This window comes from Salmo trutta, chromosome 5 (assembly GCF_901001165.1).
Source record: "Salmo trutta chromosome 5, fSalTru1.1, whole genome shotgun sequence".
Taxonomy (NCBI): Eukaryota; Metazoa; Chordata; class Actinopteri; order Salmoniformes; family Salmonidae; genus Salmo; species Salmo trutta.
Window position 1 is genome coordinate 49,399,658 of NC_042961.1, and position 20,807 is coordinate 49,420,464.

Below are 20,807 nucleotides of genomic sequence, written 5' to 3' on the forward strand. Positions count from 1 at the left end.
AACACATTATTTTTCATGTCAGTTTAGTTGTAAGAGAAAATGTTGATGTTGCTGATTGTATCGCTCATGGAATTCTCCCCCCCCCTCTCTCTGTCTATTTCTCTCCCTCCTCTTTCTCTCAGATGGAGGTCCAAAGTCAGCAGGCTGGCGGGAGCACGACAGTCAGGTTGAGGGGCGTCGCAGGAAGTTTGAGTTTGACTTCAGCGGGGGTCGCAGGCGGGCCGGCAGCGAGGGGTTAGAGGACGACAGAGACGGACTGCCTGAGTGGTGCACTGATGAAGAAGGAGAGATGGGCACCTTCGACGCTTCTGGAGCCTTCCTACCCATATCCAAGGTAGTGTGTGTTAAGTGCGTGCGTGCGTGCAAGGTTGTTGTCTACAAATATGCCCATCTTTCTGTTTCCCCGTCATCTAGTTATTCTCTGAATTCAGTTGGTCGTTGACACCTAATGATTGTTTAGAAAATCGTAACTCTCACTCTCTCCGTGTCTCTGTCTTCTCTCTCTCTCTCTCTCTCTCTCCCCGTCGGAAGGGAGGAAAGGAGGATGAATTTGACTTCCAGGGAATAGAAGAGGAGGAAGAAGAGGGGGAGAGTCTTTCTGACATGAAGAGGATCATGAATGGAGGACAGAGAGGTGAGGGGAACTGCACTCTTTCTTACCTTAATTTACTGTTTAATTGATATCTTTACCTCAATCGCCTCATGGTATCAAGGTTTACGATTGTTTTTACATATTGTCTATTCTTTCTGAAAATAATAAATAAATTAAAAAAAACATATATATTTACTGGACTTTTTCTCCTCTCTCCAGTCGATGTAAAGGAATCCGATGGTACCAGTCCCTCTTCCTCCTCCTCCTCCTCTCCCCCTGGCCCCCTCTCTGCCCCTCCCGCTCTGGCTCTCAACCCCCCCATGCCCCAGCTGTCCCTCACCGTGGCTGAGCTGGAGGCCTCTCAGATGGCCAACAGCCACCCTGTTCCTGTTCCTGTCAAGGCCAGCAAGATGCCAAGTGAAGGTACTACATACACACTGTGACAGAGAGACAGTCATAAGACTATCTCTAATGAAATGTAAATTAAGTAACATTTATTTTAGCAGTACATGAAAAAAACAAAACCATACAGATGCATATATAAACCGTGAGCACATCAAGTGCTCTTCACCGACATGCTCTGATTTTGTTGCAGTCCTCGAGGGCTCTCCAGCAGGGTCCTCCACCACCCAACAGAGCCCCAGCACCACCTCCAGTCTGCCTTCACCCCCTCCCTCCTCCTCTGCTGCTAACCATCTCTCCCTGCCACCGGGGGGTGACACCGAGGACGACGAGGGCATGAAGCACCTGCAACAGGTACGAACAGTACTGGGGCTGGTTTCCTGGACACATTTTAAGCCTAGCTCTGGACTAAAATTCTAATTGAGAATCTCTTCTTTTGGTTTGGTGTAAGACAATTGATGGTCTGAAACACTCTAGTCTCAGTACGTAGTAATATTTCTGGTTAAGGTGCTAGTTGTTTTGGAAGAACCTTTGGTACGAGCACAGCCCAGATAAGTGTTGTCGATGTTTAATGAACCATCCTGTGTCTTCCTCTGTGTGTAGGAGGCAGAGAAGATGGTGGCGTCCCTGCAGGACACGTCTCTGGAGGAGGAGAGTTTCACTCAGACGCTGCAGGAGAGCAGAAACACAGCCTCCGCCCTGCCCCTCTCCCACGACGCTGCCATGAAGTGGTTCTACAAGGACCCCCAGGCAGAGATCCAGGGTACACGCACCCATACAGAGATGCATAGGTCTACACGTGGGCAGACACACAATCATATGGACATGTATAAAACCACACACACAGGAAATGGCACATACCTAGGCAACAAGTTGCACCTCTCAACTCTGCTACCTCTTCTCAGCCTCTTTCTCCTCACATCATCCTCTGTCTCACTCTCTTTTTTTTCTCTCCTTTATCTTCTTTCATTCACTTTATTTTTTTGTTATGCCCTCCCTCTACTCTCCCACCACCTCTCCCCCCAGGTCCATTCACCACCCTGGAGATGTGCGAGTGGTTCCAGGCGGGCTACTTCTCCATGTCTCTGCTGGTGAAGAGGGGCTGTGACGAGGGCTTCCAGCCGCTGGGTGACGTCATCAAGATGTGGGGACGCGTGCCTTTCGCCCCTGGGCCCTCCCCGCCGCCCCTGCTGGTGAGATCTCCACCGCCACGCCCTCAGCCTCTACCGCCCCGGGGGTCTGCTGTGAGTGAAAGAGCTGTGGATAGGGGGGGGTGTGTTTTGTGTGTGTGTGTGTGTGTGGGGGGGGGGGGGGTGTGTGTGTGTATGTGGAGTTTGCTGGAGGGGAAACACAATGTTGTTGTGGTTTATGGACTGTGGAGTAGTGAAGGTTTACTGCCTTGAATGAGTTTCTTGTTTATTTTTAGAGCAGTGCTGTTATAGTAATAATCTAAGCCCTTCAGCAGACGCTTTTCTCCAAAGCGACTTGGTCATGCATTCTCAATGCTCTAGTGCCCTCAAACTCAACTGTGGGACCTGGAAGCCGGTTCTAGTGCGTGTGTGTAGAATTGTAGGGTTTGCTCTAGTTTTGTTGTATAAGATTTACTGTTGCGTACGCTCGTGTGTTTTTTAATTCCGATATGTGTGTGTGATTGCCCCTGTGTTTATCCTGTGTGTTCCTTACCTTCTCCTCTCAGGGTAGCATGGATCAGGACCGTCTGAAGAAGCAGCAGGAGCAGGCAGCAGCAGTCCTCTATCAACAGCTCCAGCAGCAGCAGCAGCTATTCCAGCTCATCAGCAGGTGTGAATTACACATGACGTTTGTGTGGAATGGAATTTGAAACTAAGAAACAACAACAAAAAGTGAAAATTATTGAGTGAGAGCTGGGTTGACCTATGGGCACAGGAATGTCTCCCATATTTTCTCTTTATTTTTCCATGTCTTAAGTCTCTTGCTTTTCTGTCCTAGGTGCGGAGAGCAGGGTATTTTGCCTTCGGTGAACAGGTCGATGTCAGTGCCAGATACAGGGTCCATGTGGGACATGCATACCTCAGCTTCACAGCAATCAGGTACACACACACCCGTATATATTAGAGGTCGACCGATTTTTAAATCGGCGTGGCCAATTATTTAGTATATATAGCTGTGTATCGGCCGATGAATCGGTATCGGCTTTTTTTGGTCCTCCAATAATCGGTATCGGTGTTGAAAATTCATTATCGATCAACCTCTAGTATATATGCTACAGTAAAGTGTGGAATGACTGCAACACTCTTCTGTCCAATCAGGCGGTGAAGCCAGTTTATGGGACTTAACAATGAATTCTTCAACTCAGGGTCCAACTCTCGAACAGCTTCAGAAGGTGAGTGCTGGCGCCCTCTGGCTGTGGGAATCTAGTAGCACTTGTCAAAATGGAATAACTCTGTCTAGTAGAGTAGAACCCATATGGACAGTACAGTCCAAAACATCCCTTTTGCCCCTTTTTCATTTTGAACTCGCTCTTTGAAAACAAAGCGATCTGTATTCCACCCTGACCCCGATGACCTTTGCCCCCTGACCCTTGGGCAGCTCCAGCAGGAGAGGAGAGAAGCTGAACTCAGGGCGAAGCGCGAGGAGGAGGAACAGCGCAAGAGGAGGGAAGAGAAGAGGAGGCAGCAGGAGGAGCAGAAGAGGAGGGAGGAGGAGGAGATCTTCAGACGCAAACAGGTGAGCGAGACGGAGGAGGAGAATTACTTTATCTAGCTTTATTTATCTCACAAAGGGCAATTGTGATGAGGCTGTAGTTTGATTGCTGTCTCGGCGAGTGTTGGCTGTGTGTATGTGACGTGTGTGTGTGTGTGTGTTATGGCAAGTGTGTTTCCATCTTATGTTGTACCGTACCCTCATACTGTGTGTGTCTTCCTCCAGTGTCGCCAGCAGCAGGAGCTGATCATGAAGCTGCTCCAGCAGGCCCCCCAGCAGGGCTCAGGCTCCGGGGTTGGGTCTGGCTGGGGCACTGGGGGTCTCAACAAGTCAGGGGCCAAGGGCCTCAGTCTGCTTGACATGCAGGAGGCAGAGAGGCTTCTTAAACAGCAGCAGAGAGCCCAGCAGCAGCAGAGAGAACGTGTAAGTAGTTACTAAAAGACACACACACACACACACACACACACACACAGACGGCAGAATAGCATACGTAATAGCATTCACACACACGTACGTGTTCTTCAGAATTTATGGGATTACCCATGTTCACTTTGCCTAAGAAAGCCAACTCAAATAGCAAGAGAGGGACTGTGTGAGCACAGACACGTCATCCACAAATGGGGGAAAATGAGAGAGTGCTGACACTCCCACGCAGCACTCACAGTGAGTGGCTGTGAAAATGCTTGTAGACACGATACAATGCATTAGTGTATTACATTTGGTGCTTTTCTGTTGGTTTCCTATCCACTCTGTTCTAATATTGATGTTCCGTCTCCTTTCTCTCTCCTCAGCACCAAGGCCTGTCAATGGGGGGTTCCTCCATGGGTCAGTGGGGGGACAGAGGTGCTGTCACGGGGGGCCTTTGGGGAGGCGGAGGGGGGATGGAGGGTAAGGCTGGGGGCGGCATGGGTCTGTGGGACGAGGCGGTGAAGAACCAGACCAGAAGTAGCAGCATGCAGGGACTGAAGAACAGCCGCAGCAGCCCCTCACTCAGGTACTGACAGCAGACATACTGACTGTACGAAACATTAAGAACACCTGCTCTTTCTATGACAGGCTGACCACGGGAATCCAGGTGAAAGCTATGATCCCTTATTGATGTCAGTTGTTAAATCCACTTCAATCAGTGTAGATGAAGGGGAGGAGACAGGTTAAATACGGACTTTTAAGCTTTGAGACAATTGAGACATGGATTGTGTGTGCCATTCAGAGGGTGAATGGGCAAGGCAAAAGATTTAAGTGCCTTTGAATGGGGTATGGTAGTAGGTGCCAGGCGCACAGGTTTGAGTGTGTCAAGAACTGCAACGCTGCTGGGTTTTTCCCACACTCACCAGTTTCCTGTTTTTGTCAAAAATGGTCCACCACCCAAAGGACATTGAGCCAACTTGACACAACTGTCAGAAACATTGGAGACAACATGGGCCATCATCCCTGTGGAACGCTTTTGACACCTTGTAGAGTACATGCCCTGACGAATGGAGGCTGTTCTGAGGGCAAAAGGGAGTACAACTCGAGGTGTTCCTAATGTTTGGTGTTCTGTCTGTCTATACTAGCTACGTATTAAGTGTGTGGGTTTTGAGTGTAAACTTTCACTCACCTGTCCCTATGAACAGTAAATGGTCCTAGTGTGTTTACATAAAGGGTTGCTCAGTGGAGATTCTCTATTGAAAATGCTTTTTAGTCTAAGGGGAACCAGCCCTTATTGTGTAAATTGTGTATTTAACCTGTACCTCTTTCCCCTCCCACTGCATTGAGCCGTACATGTTGAGTGTTTGTCCAGGTATGTGTCTGTATATTTAAATGTTAAACCTCTCTCCCTTTTCTGTGTCTTTTGTGTCCCTCTCTTCCCTCCCTGTAGTGAGCAGTATATGCTGAGCTGTAGGAAGCAACGTACGGATGAGGAGGACAAACTGCTGAAGCTGCTGCAGGGCATCAAGACGCCTCAGGACGGGTTCACCACCTGGTGTGAACAGATGCTGCACGCCCTCAACACCCAAGCCAACAACACCTCCTCTCCACTGGACGGTAGTCTATGCTGTTTGTCAGAGTTCCTCTCTCTTGATATTAACTCGCTTCCTTCTCCACACCCCCTGTCCTTATAGAACAATCAATAGTTCAGCGCTCCTCCTATATCACTCAATCCTCCACCCTGGGCCCGGTTTCCCGATGAGCGATCGAAAGTAGGCTTTACGAGCGTTTTGAACGATGCATCGTGTGAATAACGGTCGACGACATCGCACCTGTTTTCCCAAAACGCCACGCAGTGCACTTGTTACAAAGTGAAACTTAACCGTGTCGTTACAGGAGCTGTCCTGTGCTGAAAAAGATTCCAGAATATAGCCTGAAGAGCTCACTGTAGCTCTTAAATGATTTATGGATTTTCAAAGTCATCTTGAAAAAAATTGTTACACAGTACGTTTTTCCCTTCGAGAGAAGTGTTCTGTAGCCTAATGTGTTTTTAATGTTCGCCATGATGCAATCATAAGTGTCTTCTCTTCGCTATTTTGCATGCAATGTTTATGTAAGTTCTGCATTTCTTCAGTATGTGTAAACTATAATATCAACGTGACCTAAAAATTAGGACTGGATGACACCGGTTTTCGTAATTGCTCAACAAATCATTGCAGCCTAATGGAAGGCAGGAATTGAGCTTCAAGTACAATTAAATTATTCAACCAATTAAAATAACTACAATTATTAAACATGAAGTAGCAAGTTAAGCGACATTGCCATAGACCTAATATGTTGACCTTCAGGTCATTGGTTAGGCTACAGTGAAATAATAATTTTGTCCTAATAGATACCAATATTGAAGCGGCTCAGATGTAGCCTAATGGCTTAATACTAGGTACAGTTGAAGTCGGAAGTTTACATACACTTATAGTTGAAGTCTGAAGTTTACAAACACTTAGGTTGGAGTCATTAAAATTCATTTTACAATTACTCCACACATTTTTTGTTAACAAACTATAGTTTTGGCAAGTCGGTAAGGACATCTACTTTGTGCATGACAAAAGTAATTTTTCCAACAATTGTTTACAGAAAAATTATTTATCTTATAATTCACTGTATCACAATTCCAGTGGGTCAGAAGTTTACATACACTAAGTTGACTGTGCCATTAAACAGATTGGGAAATTCCAGAATATTATGTCATGGCTTTAGAAGCTTCTTATAGGCTAATAGACATCATTTGAGTCAATTGGAGGTGTACCTGTGGATGCATTTCAAGGCCTACCTTCAAACTCAGTGCCTCTTTGCTTGACATCATGGGAAAATCAAATGAAATCAGCCAAGACCTCAGAAAAATTATTGTAGACCTCCACAAGTCTGGTTCATCCTTGGGAGCAATTTCCAAACACCTGAAGGTACCACGTTCATCTGTTTTTAAACAATCGTACACAAGTATAAACACCATGGGACCACACAGCCGTCATACCGCTCAGGAAGGAGACGCGTTGTCTCCTAGAGATGAACGTACTTTGGTGCTAAAAGTGCAAATCAATCCCAGAACAACAGCAATGGACCTTGTGAAGATGCTGGAGGAAACGGGTACAAAAGTATCTATATCCACAGGAATAACGAGTCCTATATTGACATAACCTGAAAGGCAAGGAAGAAGCCACTGCTCCAAAACCGCCATTAAAAAAAAGCCAGACTACGGTTTGCAACTGCACATGGGGACAAACATCGTACTTTTTGGAGAAATGTCCTCTGGTCTGATGAAAGAAAAATAGAACTGTTTGGTCATAATGACCATCGCTATGTTTGGAGGAAAAAGGGGGATGCTTGCAAGCTGAAGAACACCATCCTAACCGTGAAGCACGGGGGTGGCAGCATCAAGTTGTGGGGGTGTTTTGGTGCAGGAGGGACTTCTGCACTTCACAAAATAGATGACATCATGAGGATGGAAAATTATGTGGATATATTGATGCAACATCTCAAGACATCAGTCAGGAAGTTGAAGCTTGGTTGCAAATGTGTCTTCCAAATGGACAATGACCCCAAGCATACTTCCAAAGTTATGGCAAAATGGCTTAAGGACAACAAAGTCAAGGTATTAGAGTGGCCATCACAAAGCCCTGACCTCATTCCTATAGAAAAATGTGTGGGCAGAACTGAAAACGTGTGTTTGCGAGCAAGGAGGCCTACAAACCTGACTCAGTTACTTACACCAGCTCTGTCAGGAGGAATGGACCAAAACTCACCCAACTTATTGTGGGAAGGTTGTGGAAGGCTGCCTGAAACATTTGACCCAAGTTAAACAAATTAAAGACAATGCTACCAAATACTAATTGAGTGTATGTACATTTCTGACCCACTGGGAATGTGATGAAAGAAATAAAAGCTGAAATAAATTATTTTCTCTATTATTCTGACATTTCACATTCTGAAAATAAAGTGGTGATCCTAACTTACCTAAGACAGGGAATGTTTACTTGGATTAAATGTCAGGAATTGTGAAAAACTGAGTTTAAATGCATTTGGCTAAGGTGTATGTAAACTTCCACTTCAACTGTAGGTCTATCGATTGCACATACTGTACCAGTCAAAGTTTGGATACACCTACTTATTCCAGGGTTTTTCTTTATTTTTTACAATTTTCTATATTGTAGAATAATAGTGAAGACATCAAAACTATGAAATAACACATGTAGTAACCTAAAAAGTTTTCAACAAATACAAATATATTTGAGATTCTTCAAAGGAGCCACCCTTTGCCTTGATGACAGCTTTGCTCACTCTTGGCATTCTCGCAACCAGCTTCATGAGTTAGTCACCAAGAATGCATTTCAATTAACAGGTGTGCCTTGTTAAAAGTTAATTTGTGGAATTTCTTTCCTTCTTAATGCGTAAGTTGTGTTGTGACAAGGTAGGGGTGGTACACAGAAGATAGCCCTATTTGGTAAAATATGAAGTCCATATTATGGCAAGTACAGCTCGAAAAGCAAAGAGAAATTACAGTATTTTTTTTTATTTTGTGTTTTATTTAACCAGGTAGGCCAGTTGAGAACAAGTTCTCATTTACAACTGCGACCTGGCCAAGATAAAGCATAGCAGTGCGACATAAACAACAACAACAGAGTTACACATGGAATAAACAAACGTACAGTCAATAACACAATAGAAAAAAGTCTATATACAGTGTGTGCAAATGGCGTGAGGATGTAAGGCAATAAATGGGCCATAGTAGCGAAGTAATTACAATTTAGCAAATTAACACTGAAATGATAGATGTGCAAGTAGAAATACTGGTGTGTAAGAAGTAAATAAAAACAATATGGGAATGAGGTAGTTGGGTATGCTATTTACAGATTGGCTGTGTACAGGTACAGTGATCGGTAAGCTGCTCTTGACAGCTGGTGCTTAAAGTTAGAGGGAGATATAAGACTCCAGCTTCAGTGATTTTTGCAATTCGTTCGTCATTGGCAGCAGAGAACTGGAAGGAAAGGCGGCCAAAGGAGGTGTTGGCTTTGGGGATGACCAGTGAGATATACCTGCTGGAGTGCGTGCTACGGGTGGGTGTTATTATGGTGACCAGTGAGCTGAGATAAGGCAGAGCTTTACCTAGCAAAGACTTATAGATGACCTGGAGCCAGTGGGTCTGGCGATGAATATGTAGCGAGGGCCCGCCGACGAGAGCATACAGGTCGCAGTGGTGGGTGGTATATGGGGCTTTGGTGACAAAATAGATGGCACTGTGATAGACTGCATCCAGTTTGCTGAGTAGAGTGTTGGAGGCTATTTTGTAAATGACATCGTCGAAGATCGGTAGGATCGTCAGTTTTACAAGGGTATGTTTGTCGGCGTGAGTGAAGGAGGCTTTGTTGCGAAATTGGAAGCCGATACTAGATTTAATTTTGGATTGGAGATGTTTAATATGAGTCTGGAAGGAGAGTTTACAGTCTAGCCAGACACCTAGGTATTTGTAGTTGTCCACATATTCTAAGTCAGAACCGTCCAGAGTAGTGATGCTCAACGGGCGGGCGGGTGTGGGCAGTGATCGGTTGAAAAGCATGCGTTTAGTTTTACTACAGTTTTAAGATTAGTTGGAGGCCACGGAAGGAGTGTTGTATGGCATTGAAGCTCGTTTGGAGGTTTGTTAACACAGTGTCCAAAGAAAGGCAAGATGTATACAGAATGGTGTCGTCTGCGTAGTGGTGGATCAGGGAATCACCCGCAGCAAGAATGACATTGATATATACAGAGAAAAGAGTCGGCCCGAGCATTGAACCCTGTGGTTCCCCCATAGACTGCCAGAGGTGCGGACAACAGGCCCTCCAATTTAACACACTGAACTCTATCTGAGATGTAGTTGGTGAACCAGGCGAGGCAGTCATTTGAGAAACCAAGGCTGTTGAGTCTGCCAATAAGAATACGGTGATTGACAGAGTCGAAGCCTTGGCCAGGTCGATGAATACAGCTGCACAGTACTGTCTTTTATCGATGGCTGTTATATCGTTTAGTACCTGGAGTGTGACTGAGGTGCACCCGTGACCAGCTCGGAAACCGTTACTTTAAGACATGATGGTCAGTCTATCTGGAAAATTTCAAGAATTTTGAAGGTTTCTTCAAGAGCAGTCGCAAAAACCATCAAGCTCTATGATGAAACTGGCTCTCATTAGGACCACCACAGGAAAGGAAGATCCGGAGTTGCCTCTGCTGCAGAGGATAAGTTCATTAGCGTTACCAGCCTCAGATTGCAGCCCAAATAAATGCTTCACGGAGTCCAAGTAACAGAAACATCTCAACATCAACTGTTCAGAGGAGACTGTGTGAATCAGGCCTTCATGGTCGAAGTGCTGCAAAGATACCACTCCTAAAGGACACCAATAAGATGTAGAGACTTGCTTTGGTCAGGAAACACGAGCAATGGACATTAGACTGGTGGAAATATGTCCTTTGGTCTGATGAGTCCAAATTTGAGATTTTTGGTTCCAACCTCCGTGTCTTAGTGAGATGCAGAGTAGGTGAAGTGATGCTCTCCGCATGTGTGGTTCCCACCGTGAGGCATGGAGGAGGAGGTGTGATGGTGTGGGGGTGCTTTGCTTGTGACACTGTCTGTGATTTATTTAAAATTCAAGGCGCACTTAACCAGCATGGCTACCACAGAATTCTGCAGCGATATGCCGTCCCATCAGGTTTGCTCTTAGTGGGACTATCGTTTGTTTTTCAACAGGACAATGACCCAACCCAACTCCAGGTTCTGTAAGGGCTATTTGACCAGGATGTAGACTGATGAGTGCTGCATCAGATGACCTGGCCTCCACAATCACCCGACCTCAACCCAATTGAGATGGTTTGGGATGAGTTGGACTACGGAATGAAGGAAAAGCATCCAGAAGTGCGCTGCGTATGTGTGAACTCCTTCAAGACTGTTGGAAAAGCATTCCTTGTGAAGCTGGTTGAGAGAATGCAAAACTGTCATCAAGGTGAAGGGTGGGTACTTTGAAGAATCACAAATATGAAATATATTTTGGTTTGTTGAACACTTTTTTTGGTTACTACATGATTTCATGTGTTTTTTCATATTTTTGATGTCTTCACGATTATTCTACAATGTAGAGAATAGTAAAAATTAAGAAACTCTTGAATGAGTAGGTGTATCCAAACTTTTGACTGGTACTGTACATGAAAATGATGTCAATATTTAGCCTTATCTTGCTATAATATAAATTGGTTCTCGGTTTTTATTTTTTAAAAAGGTGTCCTTGCTTCGCTTTGTTTATAATATTGCAAACTTTTTATGCTATTTATGTTGAGAACTATGACGTTTTCAGCGGTCACAGAGAGACAAACATTTTTATTCTATGTTTAGCAGATGTTTTCTGTATCTAAAGTGACTTGGCAGGGCAAACGGTTAACTTAAGATGCACTTAGCTGTTCTATAAGTGGTCTGAGGCAGGCGTTGCGTTAGATTACGAGCGTTTTCAAGTGCAACATTAATAAAGACGGTTTTGGGAAACAGCTCGGAAATGTAAAGATGCTCTTCCATCGGTTCTAATAATGAACTTAGCCTTAAGATCAATGTACCCTCTAATTTGTTTCGACACAGAGCAAATTTCAGGTCTGCAGGGCGCAAACTTGAATGTTGTGAAAATTCTGTGCAACTTCTAGCGCACGTTTACTGTGAACACTGAGGCTGTACCTGCTTAAATTTAGTTTTAACACTGGTCAAGTAGGCTACTGTGGCTATTTGATCATAATGTAGGCCTACCAGAGTGGACTACCATCAAAAACAATGGAGAAAATGCATCCCATAACATTTTAACATGGAAATAGCTGTTCTTTCATTCAGCATACAGTAGCAGCCAATGTGTGGTGTTTAATGTAGGCCTACATTCCATGAGACTTTTGAAAAAAACATGCGGGGCTTGACATTTGATCCACTTGCCCTTCAGAGGAGGTGACTGAAAATGTTGTTTGATGCAAGAAACCACATTTGCAAAATAAAATGCATTATTATTCCCATACCGTTATTACAGATAGAGACAAATTATTCTACCCTCTGCCTATTGGCTACTAAGCTTATTCAAGCCTGTCTCAAAATACACCACTGCCCATTTAAGACAAAAACAATCTCTTTACCTGACTGTCTTTTCAAATAGTCTAGAAATGTATACATTTTGTGCTCTTGTAGGAAGTAATCACTCCCTTTTTACTGACTACAAATGATCTATAACTGGGCTAATGACTAGCAAAGGATATTAACAAAATGTGCACATGTGGCTACAATCACCTCTTGCTTTGATCTCAAAACAAGCGTACCTGCTCACGACTGCTCATAGGCCTACTACAGCTCTGATTGGTTATGCCGCACCGGTCTGTGTCGAGCGTGTCAGTGCGACAGAGTCCTACTTTGATGCGTTCTGCCTACAACAGAATCTCTTGCGTAGTTAGTTTTTGTTTCGGTATGTTGCGTTGAAAGTGGCTAATATTGCCTTGCGCGGCAGTCTCGGGGCTACTGCGCATCGGTGCGGAGCTTAGACGGAACATTGCTTAAGATGTTTTGGGAAACCGGGCCCTTGTCTATAGCCTCATTAAGTTTTTTTTTTCCTCCCATCTTTCCAGATTTGAGGCTTTCCATTCCCTCTCTTCTGTCTGTCTTGTCCCCATGGGATCTATGCTTATCTTATCACCATGTGTGTCCAGTGTCCACCATCGTGGCGTACCTGAAGGAGGTGGAGTCTCCCTACGAGGTCCATGACTTTATCCGCTCCTACCTGGGAGACACCATGGAAGCCAAAGAGTTTGCCAAGCACTTCCTGGAGCGCCGTGCCAAACAGAAACAGAACCTGCAGCAGCAGGTACGTATTCTCTGCCTGTTGTGTGTGTGAATTTATAGCTTTGAGGATGCCTTGGTTCATATAATGATCTGCCGTTCGCCCTGTCCTCTCGTCTTCACCCAGCTATCAAAGGAAGTAGCAGGGCTGGCCATGAACAACTTCCCTCTGCCGGTAAGACTTGTTTCTCACAAGTCTCCCTGCTATGCGTGACACTCACCTTAGTGGATCCCTCGTAACTCCTCCTCCCATCTGTCTCCAGGACTCCATGCGGGGAGTGAGCCCCAGCACCCTGCAGTCCATGTTCCAGGCCGCCCAGATGGGGAAGGGAGGGCTGTACGACACCCAGGGGGCCATGAAGAAGAAGAAACAGCCTGTGGTGCTGCACTCTGACCCCAGCATCTTAGGTAGGACTGGCCTCTTCAGCCTATTGACACCTGTTACATAGTGTACTTATTACTTCCTTACATGTACCTGAATATGACCTGTGACCACCCAACTCAGGGAAACTGCATACCTGATGGATGTTCTCATCGGCTGCTGGGAGGCTGGTCATAGCTCTAACTGATTGAACTGCTCTATGCCTTTCCACATCCATCTACCCTCTCCTTTTCCATCCTCCTACTTGTCTCTTTCCCTCCATCTCTCTCCCCTCCTGACTCCAGGGTACTCATACCACAACGCGGGCGAGCGTCTGAGCCTGAATGAGATGGAGATGGTGGAGGATTACTGATCCAGATCTGATCAGCGGCAATAGCTACTACCTGAGGCCTTCTGTCTACTAATCAGACAAATCTGATGACGAATGTGCACTGCTTGAAGGGAGGGAGGGGGATGGGGGGGAGGGGGATGGGCAGAGAAAGAGAGAGGAGGATGGGAGAGGGGGATGGGGGGACGGAGAGGGGGAGGGGAATGGGTACTTCGAGGAGGGGAGAGAGGGAGGGGGGCCGAGAGGGAAAGAGGGATGGGGGCAGACAGGGGGATGGAGATAATGGGGGGGGGAGAGAGAGAAGGGGGGAGAACTTGTATGGGGAGAGGGAGGAGAGGATTGTGTTCTATCTCCCTGCCCTTGAAAAGAGAAAGGCTCCCCTGCTTTCAATCGTTCACTTGAGAAGGGAGAGTGATGTGGTGGGGGAAAGAGGAATGATGGGTATCCCTTGGCACTTATAAGACTAAGCACCTTAAACTGAACTAATGCACTTTATTATTAAGAGGGGATTTGAATAGGGTTTTTGTTGTCAGTGTACGTACGGTGTGTGTGTTGAATCTACACAAGATGCTGTACGTATACACGTGAAAATCTGAACTGGAAGGGTAAGGTGAGGTGTAAGGTTGGTGGGATAGATTCACTGGGAGGGGGAACTCAAAGATAGAGGGGACCTTTTTTTATTTTGAAACCTTATCAGAAAAACAAATCCTTTCTTGAAAGACAAACACTGTTGTTTTTTGTTTTTTACAATACATTTATATGAAAAGTAAAGCTATGACAAAAAAATACATTAAAAAAAACTTGAAGACTTGCACTTGTGTTAAAAAAAACAAAGATAAAAAAATAGAAAAACAAATTAGAGATTAATATTTCTGTGTGCGTGCGTGCGTGTGTGTGTGCGTGCGTGTGTGCATTGTGCAAACTAGTATGTTTCTAATGTCTGTTATTTTTTCTCCATTGCTTACCAAGATGTATGAACACATACCAGGCCATTATGTCATTTTGTTCAAATAAGAATTGTTGTATTTTCCATGAGTAGAATGTGTCCTCTTGTACAGAGGGACTTTCTTTGTATCTACGTGTGTGTATGATTGTGTGTGTGACAGAGAGAGGGGGCAATGGCACAACACATCCTTTCTCTCACCAGCTCTTCATCCCCAGAGAAATGGAATAGAAATTCAGACATGTGTAGAGGAGGATTATGGCTTTGCGCTCCTTCATGTGTTGTTAAAGCACCACTTGTTTCTGGGTGTTTTGGAGTACGGGCTGATGGCGCAGTGCCCCTCCCCGCTGTCTTCTCTCAGCCACGGCCTCTCTGTGTGTGTGTGTGTGCATGCAATGCACATTTGTGCCTAAGAACTCTGAAAGGGTAAATGGGATGGAGGGAATGTTCAATGGCCATTGAGACATTTACTTTTTGAGTGTGTTATGGTTATGTTAAGCGCTCTGTGTATGTCAATCATATATCCTAATATTTCAGGTTTAGTCTGGGGATGATGATTCATTGGAAGGTTAGTCCAGTTTAGGTTTCCTGGGATGTGATCTCGTTGCCTTGTCAGTTCTCTTTAACTCGCGTGTGGAAGGTGTGCGTGCGGTTTCAGATTCTGCTCAAAACAATTAGCATCAAACTGTCCACGTACAGGATGGTGCACAAAATGTTAGCATATTCTTGTGTTACTTATTCATTATTGTTGCTATTGTTGATGATGACGTTTCTTTTTTAGGAATATAAATGAAAATACATACATGAATAATCAAAGAAGAAAAAAAAAAGTATTTGGACTACGATTATGATGAGCACTGCTATTTTTTTATTTTTTTTATCCCTTAATTTTGTTTTTGTTGCATTACCGCCATGTGAAGTGCGTTTTGTTATTTCTTTCTTAAGAAAACATTGAATGTATTCCCAAAAAAGTCAAAAAAATGTGATACGGGATTTTTTTCCTCACAAAATGTCTAAAAATGGAATCTAAAAAAAAAAAAAAAAATCTAAGATTGAAGAGGTCGGCGAGTTCTTTACTCTTTTCTTTTTTTTCACAAAAGAGGAAGAACTCGGGAAGGCTACAGTTGAACACACTGCCTCTGCAATCCTGTTCGTACAAAAACAATATTACTATGAAAAAATAAAGAACAGACTCTTTACTATTCCTTACTGGAGTTTTGGTTGTTTACAAAACACATGGATTTCTGTGGGTGCAGTTTTTGGGGGGTTAGGGTGGATAGTGGGTAAGGGCAGGGTTTTGCAAGTGCGCTTCTGCAAAATGGACATTCAGTGGCCTATGTTGTTTTGACGGGAAGGAAGAAGGACATCACAATGTGACCCTTTAGTGGATGTGGCTCTTTTGTAACTGACTGATCATCAAGGAGTGCAGGTGAAAAATCAAAGATTGTCATTTCTTTTTTTTCTTTTTTACTGCCTGTATTTGAACTCAAGGACTAAGTGTTTCTGTTCGTGGAGTAGAAAGCTTAATCAAAAAGCAGAAACAGCAGAGGAGTTTTTGGTACTTAGAACATGCATAAAGGAAACAACAATATCATCGCTTTAATACATATGTCTCCTGGAGTAAAAATATGGAGTACATTTTTTTTTCTTCCTTGAACATGTAAACGAAACAAAGATGGGCAAACCCGTGAGGAGTGGTTGAGAATAAAGGAAATGTAAGAAGATTTTGTAAAACCGTACATACAAATGACATTGACCTCAAATCTACCATTGCATTCAATTGGACCGTGTGCAGGCAGAATTATTTTTCCTTTTTTGTTTAAAAGGGGTCTCAGGGTGTGCAGTGGGGGTATTTTAACCCTGCGATGAGGGGAAATGAAAGGATACTAGTACTGATCTCTGGGGGACACCCATCAGCCCTCCTTAACACTCACTGTTGACGAGGGCTGCCCCGACCACTCTCACTATGCACTTTGGTTCATTCAAACTGTGAGGTGCCATCACATTTGGGATAGGAGCACAGAAATATTGTAGTACAAAGGGAGGGTTTAAAAAAAAATGTAACTTTGAGTTAATACCGTCTCACTGAAAACAAGATTTTCGAAACGAAAGACAGGAATACGCCTTCTTCCTCCTGTACATAACCATATTTTTGTATTAGGCCTAACTTTAAAGAAGATCACTTGGACAAAACTGCAAGGCTTGATATACAAACTAACAGAAGAAGGAAATTCACGAGACATTGATTTACAGAGTGAATAATCCTGTGGTAAATGAATTACCTGGAAATTCCCCAAACTTTGCCAGTAGCCCCATATGTCTTCAGGGATGGGGAAAGAAAAGACTTAACATGGATGGCACTGGGGACTGCAGGGACTCCCAAGACTGAATGATGATCGCTGCTGCAGAGCCCAGCCCAGAGTGTTTGACCAACCAATGGAGAAGGCAGGGGAGAGACAGTCAGGCGGATGTACCAGGGGACCTGCTGCCCAGATGCCCCCCCCCCACCCAACCTTCTGTCACCTAGCCACTACCTGGAGATCAATCACGAGCTGACTGCATGAAGACAACCATCATATGGGTAAGAGTGTATTTCTTACCCATCTATTTAATGTTTATAGTGAATCTATGGACTGTGTTATGTTGGGAACTGTCTTTTTGGAAATTCTGTTTTCAGTATTGTTTCATTTGGAGATCTTCTGTCTCTTGCTCGCTCTCCCTCTCTCCCATCATTCTCACTGGCTCTCATTCCACAGGGTCCTCACTGTTCCTAGCTGCCCTCTGCTGGAGAGAAGATGGAGAAGATCCTCAGCCCTTTCTTCTTCCACTCCTCCTCTCTGCACCCCTGGTGGTGAAAGAGAAGGAGCCACATCAGCTGCAGTAGCAGAGGACCTGGAACCATGGAGAAACTGACCACACACACACAGCTTTACACACATGTCCATGCAGCATTCTCAAATGCTCTCTTTTCAAGTACCACATTCTTGAAAACCACACACACACACACACACACACAAGCAGAAAGGCTCAATACCATACACTTGAGTTCTGACTGCTATGTAAATAATATATAAAAGTATTTTCTTTTTTCTGTTCAACATGCCTTAACTGTGGAGATCCACTTTTGTATGGCAAACTCTAAAACATATTAACAGTAAGAGTGAAAGCCAGTTGGAGAACCTGATAAAGACTATAGCATTTGAATAAGGGGGGGTGGTGTCAATGTTCTACTTACCTGGACGGCGTCTTATTGACGAACAATACTGTTGTATGTTACGTTATTTCTATCCAGCATCTATGGCAACAAAGTAGAACTGAAGGCAATCCCTGACAACGATGATTAAGACTGATGGTTTGCCTTTTTTCAAAGCAAGAGTGACTGTTCTGTTATCCAGTTTTAAATGCCCAGACATGTAGCTGAAGGTGCAGGCTGAGTAATGAGGAATCTGAAGCCTGTGTATTATGGAGCTGAGCTGACCAGGAAGAGTGTGTTAAATAAACCCATATGTTCCTTTACAGTTCTACACAGTGCCCCACTACATATTACTGTGTACCCCATCACTGTAGTCATTTTTTGACAAAGGATTTTGACCCAATGATTTTGACAGTTTGAGACTTGATTTGAAAGAAGTGTTTTATCCTGTTGAGGACCACCCTTTTAAAATGAAGGATATACAGTGCCCTCTGTAGTTATTGAAGAGTTGTTTTTCTTATTTTGGCTCTGCACTCCACTAGTTTTGATTTGAAATCAAACAGTTATGAGGTTAAAGCATAGGTTTTCTGCTTTTATTTGAGGGTATTTGTGTACATATTGGTTCCACTATTTAGAAACGACGACACTCTTTATGCATAGTCAGCCCATTTCAAGGGACCAAAAGTATTGGGACAAATTCACCTGTGTGTATTAATGTAGTAAAAAGTGAAACATTTGGTCCCATATTCATAACACGCAATGGCTACATCAGCAATGTGACTACAAACTTGTTGGATGCATTTGCTGTTTGTTTTGGTTGTTTCAGATTCATTTGTGCCCAATAGAAATGAATGAATGGTAAATGTGTTGTCATTTGGAATCACTTTTATTGTAAATAAGAATAGAATATGTTTCTAAGCACTTCTACGTTAATGTGGATGCTACCATTATTACAGATAATCCTGAATGAGGCATGAATAATGGAGTGAGATCATACCCCCAAGAAATGCTCACCATTACAATAACAGGAGGTTAGCATTTTTGGGAGGTACGCTATTTGTGCGTTTTAACTTTATCACTCATTATTCACGATTCATTCAGAATTATCGGTATTGATGGCAGCATCCACATTCATCAAGTGTTTATAAACATATTCTTATTAACAATAAAAGTGATTCCAAAATAACCCAACACATTTACCATGAATTTCTATTGGGCACAAAATAATCTGAAACGCAACCAAAACAAACAGCGAATGCATCCAACTAATTTGTTTAGTCACAAGCTTGATGTAGCCATTGTGTGCTATGAATACGGGACCAAATATTTCACTTTTTACTACTTTAATACACACACAAGTGAATTTGTCCCAATACTTTTGGTCCCCTAAAATGGGAGGGACGATGTATAAAAAGATATGTATACAAATACCCTCAAATCAAATAAAATCTGAGAATGTATAGTTTAACCTCATAGTAATTGTTCGATTTCAAATCCAAACTTTGAGTATAGAGCCATAAGAACAAAAAATGCTTCACTGTTCCAATAATTCGAGGGCACTGTATCTCTTTTTGGTGGTCCTCTGAGTAGATTGTCTATTTGACACCATTGTACAGATTGTCCTTGTATATTAGAAGCATCTTACTAATGTGAATGGCTGTGTATGTTACTTGTATGTATGCCATCTATACAGTTGGTAATGGTTTTGTCTGTCTCTTTAATAGAAACCAGGTTTTCAATAGAGAAGCTCAATTCTTCCCCTGTCAGTCAGGTTGAACGGATTAATTGTTTTTTAAGTGTTTTCCTATTTAGAATCTGCTTCGGTTAGTCAGACAAACGAATATTAACTTTGGGAGATGAGACCCTCTACTTTGAATGAAAAATAAATAAATATGAGATATAGTTTGGATCAGTTGATCTATTAGTTAATGCAACTGGAGGAATATCTAAAATGTCACTGAAGTATTTTATGAATACTGTGGATTTTGACTTCTATCTTTCAACTCCATCAGTGTTGGATAAGAATACCGTTCATAGGCTGGTTTGCAGTGAACTGTTAATATGTAGCCATCTCTAAATTATTATTCTCTGAGTTATATGTGGGTGTTTCATTTTTTAAAGTTAGCATTGTAATTGTTGGTCACCTGTAGGAGAACAGTGGGTCTGTTCTGTCTTTCTGTTAATCATTGAAGTCAAAGTTATTGATGTTTTGGCACTGTGAAGCCCCTGGGTGAGATTGCCATGACTTTGACGTATGATTCATCAACAAACAGATTTTGATCAAATTATATCCATTTTCTTTTTCCCCCAAATGGTTGGCTCAGTTCCATCGCTTAAACTTTTTGAATGTTTTAGAGATAAGTAACATAAAAACAAATGCATTCAGAAAAATAACCTAAAAAGTGTAAATAGTTTGGGTTTTGTTGGTTTGAAGAGAACAAAAAATTATTAAATAAAATGCATTTAACAATGGATTTGACTGACTGTTTCTGCTATGCTCCTATTCTTACTATCAATTGTCATTAATTTTACTCAAACAGACAAACTCATCAAATGGAACATTCCTAACTATACCAAACAAAAATATAAACGCGACATGTAACAATTCCAAAGATTTTACTGAGTTACAGTTCATATTGTGGCAGCCCAGGGGAGTCAGAGGTGAAACTCACAAAATAAGATGGCGGGAGACCGTTTTGAGGTGCTCAAACAAAAGCTGTTCTTTAATTAAGGTTGGGGGGAACGGGGAGGAATACAACTGAAAGGCCTCTCGGGTAACGGGTGGGTCATTTGGTGTCCGGTGTGGCAGCTCCTCCGACCGCCTGGGGTAATGAACAGCAAAAGAGAGAGAGCGATGATTCCGGTCTTTCAATACTTGTTCTCTACTTGCGCCGGGTGGTGTGGGTCCTCTTCCTTTCGGGGCAAAGAAAGGGAAGTGAGAGAGACAGGTGAGTCAAACATTGCCTAGTATCTTTGGCGTCTGATCGAGGTGCTTATCATAC

The 20,807-nt window shown here is 43.3% G+C and overlaps 1 protein-coding gene and 1 long non-coding RNA gene across 3 annotated transcripts in view; both read left to right on the forward strand.

Annotated features, from left to right (window-relative positions):
* LOC115194362 (GRB10-interacting GYF protein 1) overlaps window positions 1-13,788 on the forward strand; it is a 27,566-nt gene extending 13,778 nt beyond the window's left edge. Inside the window, exons 9-25 of one of the 2 annotated variants that reach the window (XM_029754009.1) lie at window positions 123-334; window positions 532-634; window positions 812-1,015; window positions 1,188-1,348; window positions 1,598-1,757; window positions 2,021-2,187; window positions 2,691-2,794; window positions 2,963-3,063; window positions 3,283-3,356; window positions 3,563-3,700; window positions 3,902-4,099; window positions 4,468-4,670; window positions 5,535-5,701; window positions 12,830-12,984; window positions 13,087-13,134; window positions 13,223-13,367; window positions 13,626-13,788. In XM_029754009.1, the coding sequence (XP_029609869.1) occupies window positions 123-334; window positions 532-634; window positions 812-1,015; window positions 1,188-1,348; window positions 1,598-1,757; window positions 2,021-2,187; window positions 2,691-2,794; window positions 2,963-3,063; window positions 3,283-3,356; window positions 3,563-3,700; window positions 3,902-4,099; window positions 4,468-4,670; window positions 5,535-5,701; window positions 12,830-12,984; window positions 13,087-13,134; window positions 13,223-13,367; window positions 13,626-13,693 (2,408 nt within the window). In that variant the 3' untranslated portion in view covers window positions 13,694-13,788. Of the gene's footprint in view, window positions 1-122; window positions 335-531; window positions 635-811; window positions 1,016-1,187; window positions 1,349-1,597; window positions 1,758-2,020; window positions 2,239-2,690; window positions 2,795-2,962; window positions 3,064-3,282; window positions 3,357-3,562; window positions 3,701-3,901; window positions 4,100-4,467; window positions 4,671-5,534; window positions 5,702-12,829; window positions 12,985-13,086; window positions 13,135-13,222; window positions 13,368-13,625 lie in introns of both variants that reach the window. The other variant, XM_029754008.1, reaches the window with a different exon arrangement.
* Window positions 13,789-13,954: 166 nt separating this feature from the next.
* On the forward strand, window positions 13,955-20,279 carry LOC115194368 (uncharacterized). Its single transcript, XR_003878345.1, has 2 exons — window positions 13,955-17,193; window positions 17,369-20,279. It is a non-coding gene; the product is annotated as an uncharacterized LOC115194368 (long non-coding RNA).
* Window positions 20,280-20,807: the final 528 nt, after the last annotated feature.